The 12325-nt window shown below is 43.6% G+C and overlaps 1 protein-coding gene across 2 annotated transcripts in view; it reads right to left on the reverse strand.

Annotated features, from left to right (window-relative positions):
• The window catches only part of MAML3 (mastermind like transcriptional coactivator 3), a 244716-nt gene that overhangs the window by 86180 nt on the left and 146211 nt on the right, over positions 1-12325 (reverse strand). For both annotated transcript variants that reach the window (XM_065634849.1, XM_065634848.1), the window contains exon 2: positions 7991-9484. In XM_065634849.1, coding sequence (XP_065490921.1) covers positions 7991-9484 — 1494 coding nt within the window. The remainder of the gene's footprint in view (positions 1-7990; positions 9485-12325) is intronic.

The following is a 12325-nucleotide window of genomic DNA, read 5'->3' on the forward strand; positions in this document are numbered from 1 at the left end:
AAAAAACTTATCTAACTGAAAGCTGTGATCAAATCTAGCTCCTGCTTGGGCCATGCAAGATCACAGACTGGAGAGAAAGAGATCAGACCAGGTCACACAGAACGCTAGGACAAGCGCTCTGTAGCTTCGGCCGTCAGCTGTGAGGCACTGCAACAGCACACAGGTGCTGCCAAGGATGGGAACCTTATTCTTAGTCTCTAGATTAAGTCTTCTCTCAAAATAAAACCAGAAAATAATAGAATCCAATTCATGAGGCTGAACCCACTTTCTACATCAAAACACAACAGGTACCATTTTGCAATAAACGCTTTTCTGGATTCACAAAACGTCAAGGCGTCAAAGGATGACCAGGGTAACCCCTGTGGCTGTGCCGCAGAGAATGCGCTGGCTCTTTGAGGCAACTGCCCAGGTGGAGGAAGCAGGACAGAAGGAGGGCTTTTGATTTTCCAGAGAACGCTAGAATACTGTTATGTGAAGAAAAGGCTACGTGGATCTTTCAGCCACCATCTAGCATTGAAAGCATCAACCTTTTCCTGCTAAATTAGTTATGTTGCTGCTCAGAGGGCAGCAAACTAGCCTGCAAAAGAGCACAGCATTGGGGAGAGCATGGTATGAACATCCCAGTATGTTCAGCAGTGCTGTGTTGTCAGCTTATGACAGATCCAACCATAAAAGCAGGTGGAAAGAACACAGTTTTACACCACCTATATATTAACATTAAGAGCATATACAACAAACAAGAAGAGTTAGAGAAGCTCATGAACAATAAGAAATGGATTATGGCTGGTATTGCTGAAAGAGGATGGAATGGGTCATAGGACTGGAAAATCAAAACTGATGATAACTTGCACTTTAAGGAGAAAATGGAGGAAAAAAAAAAAGAGAGGAAAAGGTAGCACTTCATGTAAAAATATGCTGCTACTGGCTATAGACATTTCAAAATCACAGCGCTTCACGATTAAAGTTGTAACTAATAAAACTAAAGGAGACTTTGTTGGCACACGTTATATCATCAGACTAACAGGCCTCACTAAATAACAGGACAAACTGCTCTTTGCACAGCAGTCTAGATTATGTAGGAAGAAAAAGTATGCTATCACGGTGACTTCAAAATAGGGGACATCTAATATACACTTCAAGCAGCTAGTAATACAAATTTTCTGCTTCTGGAAGTAACATAAGACAATTTCTTTACAGATGAGAATAACTCACGGTCAAGAGTTTTCAAGAAACTAGGCAAGAAGCAAACCGCACAACAATATATTTTAACAAATCTTGTAAAAGTGGAGTAGTTTCTACGATTCAGAGACTTACCACTACAACCGTGGTATTTAAAAAGAGGAAAAGACCAGTTATTCTGACATGCTCTCCAGCAAAACAATGGAACAATTCGTTTCAGTTCTCTACCAGTGATGAGTCAGAGGATAAAACAGGGATACCGGTCAGCATGGTTTAGGAAAATAGGTTTCACCAAAGAGATCCATGGTTTTCTTATGATACAATGAGTGGTTGGGGCATGGAAGCAGCAGGGTTGTACTTCGATTTTCCAAGGCTTAGACTAGAAAAAAAAACTTAGCATTGCAGAAAAAAACGTTTACTTTATAGAATGAATAAAGTATGGGTTGGGTTAAAAAGTACATGCTCGCAGATAACAAAATGAGGAAATACCAAGAAGGCAAAATTTGTTTTTTAGGATTATGCCACGGAGATCTCATCTTAGCCAAGTGCTACCCAACATTTATTTATAGTGATTTATGTTAACATGACCTCCTTCCCAAACGAACAGGCAGATGACAGCAGGAATGGTAAGAAGGCTGGACTACTGTTTACAAATTGCCTGTTGAGATGGTCAGAATGCATCTGAGCACATATCATTTACACTTCTGTCAGTCTATGGGAGACTGACTTCCAGGGAGCACATTTTGGCATTTGTAAAAGGCAGGTACTGCATCTGAACTCCAGGGCAAACCTTTCATGGGAAACAGTGGCCACGATTCAAACATCGGATAAATGGGCATTCACTGCATCTCTACAGGTTGTTTAGCAAGACATCCTCACAGTCTTGGTCATCATTTCCATTTCAGCTTGTCTCCACTAAAAATCTGGTAAGATAGTTGTGTTTCTGCCACACATTCATGCAATGAATACAAATCTGTAAACTTTCTTCTTTACTTTCAGGTAGGCTTTTTAAAAAAGCCAAATCCCAGAACATCAACAATCTCTTCTTCTGACTATCCCAAAGATAACCTTCAAAAAAATATAAAGTCTCTTTTACAATTCCAGCAAGAAATACACATTTTCACTTAAAAGGGGCAAAGACAATTACATTTTGGAAATGTTCTCAGGACGGAGATCTCCCTTTATCCTTCACATGCAAAGCCAGACTGAGCAGATGATGCATCTTGAATTTATAAGATTAAAACAAAAGACAGAAAAGAGAACTTGAAGATATTCTTTCAGTACAGTGTCATTTCCTCTCTTCGTTCACATCACTCCAATTTCAAACAATGTAACTAGTGGTTTCGATACAAACTATAATTGCAGCATCCTCACAGTCCCATGCAGGCAAAGAGCTGCAGTCTACTTTTATTTTTCTTTCACCCACAGAGAATTTTGTTTTGTTTCAACCTCTCATTATTCTCCCTCCCTCACTTGGCTCCAAACATCAAATTCTGTCTCAGCCATTCGACTTCTGTTCCATTGGGCTGCTTTTTTATCTTACACTTATGCATACATATTGAACAGCTGGAACCAACAAAAGGCACAATTAATTATTCTGAAATTTTCCAAAGAAAATGTTTTTGCTTTTCACCAATTTAAAATTACTTTAAAAAAAAAAAAAAAAAAAAAAGGAGACAAGGCACCTCCCATAGAACCTTACATACACGTTCAAAAACTAAATGAAACATTTTAGGTTAAACAAAAATCTAATTTTTGGGAGAGCACGGTGGCTTAGGCTTGCTTGCTTTTATTTTTTAAATCACATAAGAAGTCTAAAGAAAGCCCCTGTTGCATCTGGGTGTGAAACCAATTTTTTTAATTATCACATGGCAACCAGAATAACAGAGGATCTCTAGCCCTCAAACACCTAACAAGGTACCAGCCCCAGTGAAAAACGGAACGTGCTGGTTTAGCCTATATCCACAGATAAGCAAGACTGAAAGAACCACCCAGGAAAAGCAAGAGGCTGAAGGGCAACACCTGCCACATACTCACAAACAAACAACTGGTTTTAGGGCAGATCAGGGTACGTGGGGCAAAGTTAAGAGCAGGGATTTCTGATTACAAGCTTGACCAAGTGAAGAAAAGTCAGGCATGAGGGAACACCAGTAGGAGAACAGAGCCTTGCTGAATGCAGATGGATCAGGATTCAACCACAGATTTTGCTGAATGTAGATGGGTCAGGATCCAACCATGGTTGTAACAGTTAATTCCGCAGAAGGAGTCTGAATTACCTTCAGGCTAACCCTGGAAAAATCCCCAACTCAGAAATCCTAATCAGTATCTGTTTCTTGGAAAAACAAAAATACCCCATCCAGCACTCCCCTGAAGAGAACAAGCTATAGTATAAAATAGAGGACATTGTGCTTCAGGTCGTACAAGTTGTTCAGCAATAGTGCGTCGGGGGTTCCAGCCACAGTGCCACTACCAGTCCTGGATCTGCACAGCAAAGCCAAGGACTAAAACATCTAACAAGAGAAGTTTCAACACCGACAGCATAGAAAGTCTTTAAAGAAATCCTGCCTTAGGTGGATACTAGTTTTGCTAGTTAAGCTACTAATTTAGCACTCCACCTGTCCAGACACACAGATACAGAGCTGCACGGCTTCCTCTTGCTCTGCTCACCTCTCTTTACAAGAGTTTGTAGCGATGCACAGCAAGCCCAGGACACCAGCCCAGAGCACCAGCCACTCACTGACACATTGACAGGACAGCCACTGTGACCTCCACAGAGCCCTTGCAAGGTCCCAGATGGACTGAAAAACTGGTGTGTCTCTCTAAAGTATGCTCAACGACTGAAGCGACGAGTACATGCAAAACTTGTGCTTATTAACAACATTAATACCTTAGGCCCAAATGGATATAGGTTTAATTAGTGTAGATGGTGCATGTATACGTATACACCCATGCACACAACTAGCCGTGATTGAATTTTACAGTAGTACACAGAGTATCAGACCAGGAGTTTTTGTACATGCCTGATATTCCATAAATAATCTTTTGGTTCTCAAATGTGCCCTTGTAGAATCATAGAATCATTTCAGTTGGAAGAGACCCTCAGGATCATCGAGTCCAACCATAACCTAACTCTAGCACTAAACCATGTCCCTAAGAACCTCGTCTGTACACCTTTTAAACGCCTCCAGGGATGGTGACACCATCACTTCCCTGGGCAGCCTGTTCCAATGCCTGACAACCCTTTTGTTTTCCTAATATCCAATCTAAACCTCCTCTGGCACAACTTGGGGCCATTTCCTCTTGTCCTATCACTTGCTACTTGGGAGAAGAGACCAACCCCCTCCATGCTACAACCTCCTTTCAGGTAGTTGTAGACAGTGATAAGGTCTCCCCTCAGCCTCCTTTTCTCCAGGCTGAACAGCCCCAGTTCCCTCAGCTGCTCCTCAACTGACTTGTGCTCCAGACCCCTCACCAGCTTCATTGCCCTTCTCTGCACTCTCTCTAGCACCTCAATGTCCTTCTTATGATGAGGGGCCCAAAACTGAACACAGGATTCAAGGTGGGGCCTCACCAGTGCCGAGTACAGTGGCACGATCACTTCTCTAGCCTTGCTGGCCACACATCCTGATACGAGCCAGGATGCTGTTGGCCTTTTCGGCCACCTGGGCACACTGCTGGCTCACGTTCAGCTGGCTGTCGATCAACACCCCCAGATCCTTTTCTGCCAGGCAGCTTTCCAGCTGGTTAGTGAGCCTACCAGGGAAGGAGCCCCACTGGATCTGTTGTTTGTAAATAGAGAAGGGCTCATGGGCAATGTGTTGGTTGGAGGTCGCCTTGGGCATAGTGATCATGAAATGACTGAGTTTACTATCCTTGGAGAAGTTAGAGGGGTGGTCAGCAGAACTGCTACCTTGGACTTCCAAAGGGCAGACTTTGACCTGTTCAGAAGGCTGGTCAGCAGAGTCCCTTGGCAGGCATTCCCAAAGGACAAAGGAGTCCAAGAAGGCTGGTGTCTCTTCGAGAAGGCAATCTTAGAGGCGCAGGAGCAGGCTGTCCCCATGTGCCAAAGGCAAGCTGGTGGGGAAGAAGGCTGACCTGGCTGAACAGAGAGCTGCAGCTGGAACTCAGGAATAAAAAGAGAATTTGTAACCTTTGGAAGGAAGGGGAGGCTACTCAAGAGGAATATGAGAATTCTGTGAGGTTATGCAGGGAGAAAATTAGAACAGCCAAAGCCCAACTAGAGCTGAGCCTGGCCACTGCTGTGAAAGGCAACAATAAATGTTTCTATAAATATATAAGCAACAAGAGAAGGGCCTAGTAGTCACCTGACAAAAATATATGGTCAGTGCTAATCATCAAATGCAATAGTTAGAATTTTATTTCCCCTTAAATGCCATTTGTTGCATTCCCATGATCATTTAGCACACACATACACTTTTACAATTCTGTATCAAAGACCAAAACTACAATGCAAGTAGAAACTACAAACTGACTGAAAAATACATTCACTTTACTTTCAGAAATGTGTTTCAAACTGAAGAATGCCATCTCCTTATTTTCCATATATGATCTGGCAAGTCTGACCATCTACATCCTGCAGAAAGCAGCAGAATCAGATCATCTGCATCAGTCTAGATTTAACTCAACAATATCAACATATCATTCTTACCACCTTTTCAAAACCAATCTGCTTCTACCAAGCAAATCTCACAATAATAAGCTTTCCAATTTTCCACAAAATAATGCTTTTCAGGGAAGCAGGAAGGGGAGAAATGAAGAAATACATTACACTTGCAAGTCCATTATTTCAACCTTCCTCACCAAACAAAATCCCTTTGCTGTAGGTAAGTGGGCTTCACAAGTACTGAAGAGACCTCTCTGCGTCTACACACAAGCAAGAGAGGTGCATCATCCCAACCAGGTCATTAAATATGAATTGCATATGTTATATAACAAAGTATGGCTTTGCCTTAAGTTTCTTCTTTGTAAGATATAGAAATTACTTAATATCTGAACTTGGTTTTGGAAGAATGTCTAGTTGTATCCAAATATCTAGTTTTTCCTACAGGAAAGAAAAAAGGAACAGAGATCAGATATGTGGAATCTTGGCTTCCTGTTCACACTGGAGAACTGCAGTGAGATATTAACATGAATTTCTCAACCTGTGAAATGGAGGAGATGATGTTAACTCTTTCACATAAGCAGTTTGTCCTATCAACTGTTTGACGGGTCTTCGAGTTCAACAGATTTAACAAAACCAAAGAAATGATAAAGCATTAGACAGCCTGACCAAACATCCTCTGCCTCTCAGTTACAATCTGACAAGTTCTGTAGCTCAGGTTAGTCTGAGTTTTATGTAATTATCACACTATTTCTCTAGCTAAATCTTCACAGAAAGAAGAGGCATTTGACCACTTATTTCGAATGCAATATGCGAGCGGAACTACAATAGAGACACAAACCTTAGAGCTGTCACCATACGTCCTGAACCAAACACAGGAGGCAGATGAATACTTCTTTTTGTTTTGCAATTAATTTTAAATAACATGATGGGCTCTGACCTGGTAAAGCTTCTACTCCTCCTATTGGTAGATCCTCAGACTCCACAGGCTGAAGAAATGACAAGTTTTGCTGCATTTCTGTATGCATTACAGTGTGAGTTACAGTTAAACCATACTCGGAAGTACTCCTTGTAGGTGGTGTGGAAACAGCTAATTTGGTAAAACGCTGTTACGCTATAACTATAAAATTCTATTAGTGTACTATTATATCAGAATTCCTGACATGTTTTGCTGGCACATAATTCCTGTGAAGGCACCACCTACCTTGTGAACTGATTATTAACTTTAATTGTTTTAAAATCCCTAAAACAACATTCAGAAAATTTATTCTCGCGCTTTTCCATGACATTAATGCACAGATCTTTACACAGGCTGCACAACCAAAAACATCCAGTTGACCTAGGAGACGACGGGGCTGCTCGGCATTGCTATAACCTTTATTCAAGCCAGTTATTAATTTATTCCAAAGCATTCCCCAAGCCTGGCCGCTACCATTCCAGAGGTTAGCATGGGACATACTAACATGAGACAGTAATGCAGAGTCACTCAAGCCTACACAGCTTTAGCCTCTTGCTGAAGGTAAGCCAGAAGACTCTACAGATTCACAATAATACAATACTTGAAGTTCCTAAAGACTGCTTGAAAGTCCTGGAATAAACCATCTCATTTCACGCACGGCTCAAGCACCACTAAAATTCAACTGTGTTTACTTCTTCCAGTGGAAATCAAAGGCACTCAACACCCAAAACCTCCTTCTTTTTTTCCCCCTGAGCCAATATGCCAAACATGCTGGTTAAAGCTGCCTGGATCCCCACCCCGAGAAGAAGTGGCCACCCACTCCATCTTTTTATTATAAAGCTAACTACACTGTGGAAACTAAGCTATGCAGTGGTTTGCAATCCAAAAGCATCGAGTCTTACACAATGAAAAAAAGCAAACAAACCCTCAAAGGAGAAGTGACTTCCTACCCAAAACTTCCCAGAGTAGCCCTAGAGCACTCATCAGCAGAAGCACTGGGAAAGAGCACTAGTTCAGAAAAAGAGCCGTTTAACAACATTTCTAAAGCACAATACAATGTCATTTCTGTGATTTCATAAAACGATCAAGCTCAAATACCACATGAAAAGTCCAAGAAACATCTGCAATGACATCCCCTACTTTCCAGGAGAAAAAGGAGACCATACAGAGAGGTACTAAGCCTTTGTATTAGCCTCTTTTTGGTTGCCTGCGTATTGTGCACTCACACTTACCTGACCAAGGGAAGGAAGCGCTGCATATGCCATGGGCTGGTTCATCATGCCTTTCTGCTTCATGATGAGCATGCGTTTCTGTTCCTCGCTCAGGTGCGCCATCTGAGCTTGCATCTGCGGCTGCTGGGACTGTTGCTGCTGAATGTACGGCATCATGGGGTTCTTGCCGGGGTTTGCCATTGGTGGGGTCATCCTCTGAGTCAGCTCAGCATTAAAGTGGGTTAGAGGTTTGGTGTTGCCGTAAGAAAGCATGTTGGGCTGTTTGCTTAAGGAGTTTGTGCCCAGGTTATTTGGCTGTTGACTGATCATGTTCATGTGATTTTGAGGGAGGTAGTTATTAATTGTGGTCTTCTGTGGATTGTTTGCCATTGGAGGCACTATTGGGTTTTGGTTGTTAAAGGCTTGGGGATACATCATTGGGCTATTTGGTTTGTCTGCACTGAAGGGTCCTCCGTATGGACTAGATGGAGGGCCCACAGGTGACCAGCTTGAGGCTTGATTTGGATGCTGTTGCTGCTGCTGCTTCTGCTGCATGAGCTTAGCTCTTTGCTGCTGCTGTGCCGCCATTTGCTTGAGCTGCTCAGCTGGAGACAAGTCAGCACTGGGTATATTCACTGGCCCAGGCCCTGATCCTGCCACAGCTGCTGCTGCTGGATTCATGAGATAGCCATTTCCAGACCGGTTCTGTGTCTGGCCAGGAGTATGGGCCTGGCTGGGCGTTTGTGGGGACTGAACAACACAGTTTGCCGGTGAGCCAGCAGCGACTGGAGCTGGCGGGGCACTGGAAGCAGAAGCTATGCTAGAAGCTGTGGAAATGTTTGAAAACGGAGGACCCGAAGAAGAAGGTCTCACCTGGGGAGACCCTAGTGGGACATGTGCAAATGGAGAATGAGATGGATCGCTTTTCACACTTGCATTCTCTTGCGTGTCTGTGGCAGGCCTGGGAAATTCCGGCTCCTTCTTCTCTTCAAAGTCCTCGTTGAACAAATCTTGTATATCATCTTCTGGAACAGTGTTTGCTAGTTCATCTATTAGCTCCTGCCACTCCTGGTCATTCAGGTTAATGTCTGAGAAGAGCTTGTTCTGATTTGAAAGAGATGTTTCAGAAGTGTCTATGCAGCTGGGGTCATCCAAAGGCTCTTGCTTTAGCTCCTTGTTCTGCAGGATGTTAAAACTGTCATCTAACTCGTTGCAGCCATTAACAGGGAGCTTTATCTCAGCAAGCCCACCGTTTTTACCCAAGTCATCTAGACCACTACCATGAGTTCCACTGTTCTGCAGGGGTAGGGGAGCTTTCATGTCAAGCTGGTGAAGAGGAGAAACAGCGGGCAAAGGCAAATTATTGGACAAGCTGTTGATTGCCTCAATGCCTGGTACATCCTTCCGTACCCGCTTGCTGGTTGGAGAAAAGCTCCCATCGCAAACTCCATTCTGCTGTTCTCCATTGAGAGGTGAACGTGCTCCTTCCAACTTCCTTTTGACTGTCTCTTGAAGCTGAAAGCAAAACAACAGGGAAAAAAAAATATTAACCAGTTGCAGAGACAAAGTGCTGATGAGCCTTGTGACAGATACTAAGCCTCCTAGTGACAGTAAGTTTTAAAAACTCTCATTAGGAATTTTCTTTGATTTTGTTCTTATGCCTTGATCAATTTGAGAAGACAGGGTAAACCAACCAAACAAAAAAGCCAAACCTGTCTCTGAATAGGACAGCAAAGGTCCACAGCTGCAGAACTGTAAAATATGCCTGTGCTGTCCAAGTTACCTCAATTTTAGGGCACAAGTAGAGTAATTCAACTTTTTGGTGCCTAACACAGTGATAAGACTTTTGTTTTCAGAAAACACTCAACAACGTCTACTGAAAGTTCAACTCTTTAAGAAGTCTGAAATCGAGGAAGGGGGAAGAAGAATCAATAAAATTTATTATTTACTCTGAAAATCTTTTTGTTTGAAGTTCCTAGAAGTTTATTTTAAAAATACCTGCAATATAATCGATTGACTACTTGTATTGAAACGTGTTGTTGACACTAATATTTTTTGAGAAAGTCCATTAACATGGTTCCATTTGATTAGCCCTCTCTTCCTGGCTGCAAAACACATTGAGAATCATATTTAAATGAGGAAAAAAATATATTCACCCTAAAAAATAGATGGCACTTTGCATGATGTTAACTCAATCAAATCACAAAAAAACCGAAATAACCTGTATGCTAGGAGGTATTGTAAGAAATGACAGCCAGACCAGTGTCCACAAAAACAACTAAATCAGCTGTAAAAATGTTATAAAGAAATGTATTAATGTAAGCTTTAATTCAAGTTAAAAGTAGTATAGCAAGCACTGTAACAACATACAGTCCTCTCCTACCACACCTCCGCATATGTACCAGGCTAAAAAAAGCATCCCTCTGGCTACAGCAAAAAACAATAGTGGGGAGGGGAGGAAGCGAAGAGGTCACAACTCTAGCGAACGCCTTCAGGACACACTTGGATCCTTGATACTAGAACAATAGAAGACAAAGTACTGCAAGATTTTATCAATTTTTAAAGTATTTTTACTGGTATGAAAATCCCAGACAACCAGCTCCCACCCCTTCCCTAACTTAGAGGTCCTCAACCTTCTTTCTTCTCGCAATCCAGGTCCCATTTATTTCTCCCATCCCAGAAAGCCAGCTCTCCTTTCATCCCATGTGTAAGATGGACAAGCAAATCCGTATCTCATCCCCGTTTTAGAGGGAGCGGTTCCCAGAAGGCTGTGTCCTTCTCTTGCCCTTCAGGCCTGGGTGGCCTCTTGGGCATGCAAGGCAGGAGGACACGGCCAGTGCGTGCGTTTGCTGCGGCCCCAGCTGAACATGTGTGGGACACTAAGCTACCTGCCGGTCCTCAGCAGAGGTGTGACCTTCATAACAAAGCAGAAAGGCAAAGTCAATAAGTCCTCAAGATGACCATCAACTCCTTGATTTGTACTGGAGCAGAAGAGCTTTTTCATGTGGGAAAATGATTAGCACGTGGCTAAGAGTCACCAGTGGGTCCCTGCTGGCACATGCGCCTGAGCTGGCTGTGCCCCCTGCACAAATCCAGTGTGTTCCAAGCCTCCCAGAGACTGAAATTCCTTCTCCTCTCAGCTTCCGTGGTGCGGCACTGAGAACAGCTGCTCTGTGACCGCAGCCTCTGCCATGTGGACCACTGCTTGTCCAGGCTCCTTTTCTGGTGTGAGACGCCTGTGCAGCTCCAGAGAGGAGCAGCTGGTGGCTGCATAGAGTTGTCCCTACCCTGAGTCCTTCTCCACTCCTGGCTCCTGGGAGTCTGGGAACAGCAATGCCAGCTGTTTGCACCAAGATATTCCTCCCCCTGTGCCACAGGCTGCAATGGGGAACCCACCCAAGGCAAGGCAATGGTCAAGAAGGCTGTAAGGCATGGCGTGGGGCATGTTATGGGCCTCCCCATTCCACGTGCAGGGTCCCCATCACTGGGCTCCTGCTCCTCTCCTCTCACTCAACCGCAGATGCCTGGGGATGGGGTCCTGCACGTGGTGGCAGCTGCAGGCAGGAGCACACACCATGCTGGCACCCTCTCAATTAAAGCCATGCACAGTCATGTTCATCAGCCACGGTCTGCAGGAGCACACCAGGCTGAAGCATCATCAACTTTTCATCTCTTTGGGCCATGGCAGCAGCAAGCTCTAGCAAGAGGCGCTTTCCCAGGGCTGGTAATTGCCTCATCTGTGCCAGTTAACAGCGATGTGGAAGGTAAGTCAACACCCAGGACTAGTGTGAAGGAGAAAAATCAGATCCCACAAGGAGGCTTATAATACGGCTCTCACCTCCGCTGCTTCCCTCCCCTAAAAACCTATGTTAAACTGAACACCATCGCAGGGCATTACAGTTCCCTGCTGCTTTTCAACCAGTGTAACTGGTGTGTGGCAGAAGACTACCGCTGAGCCACTAAGCTTGTTTTACTGATCTTTATATAAACCCTGGTTTAGATCCCAGAGATGAGGAAAGGATGATACGGATGTGGTAATGGCACTGGTTCACAAGTACAGGAGAACAGTCACTTCCACGTTTCCTTTCTTCAGAGCAAGAAAAGAAAGAGTACAATCTGGCCTCAAGTGCAGGCAGTCAATAACACAGTGGATATTATGGCTTAAAATAGCATATTTAAATGTTGTCCCTAATGGGCCACTCAGACAACTTACAATATTGCTTTATCCCCATTTCAGCTCCTCAGCCATCTCACTACAAAGTCACTGTCCCTCTGCCTTCCACATCAGAAAAACAGTCACCAAACAGCAAGTGACTCAAGACTAAGTTCAATGGGCACAAACAGAAAAACAGGGTT

The sequence above is a fragment of the Caloenas nicobarica genome, chromosome 4 (assembly GCF_036013445.1).
Source record: "Caloenas nicobarica isolate bCalNic1 chromosome 4, bCalNic1.hap1, whole genome shotgun sequence".
Lineage (NCBI taxonomy): Eukaryota > Metazoa > Chordata > Aves > Columbiformes > Columbidae > Caloenas > Caloenas nicobarica.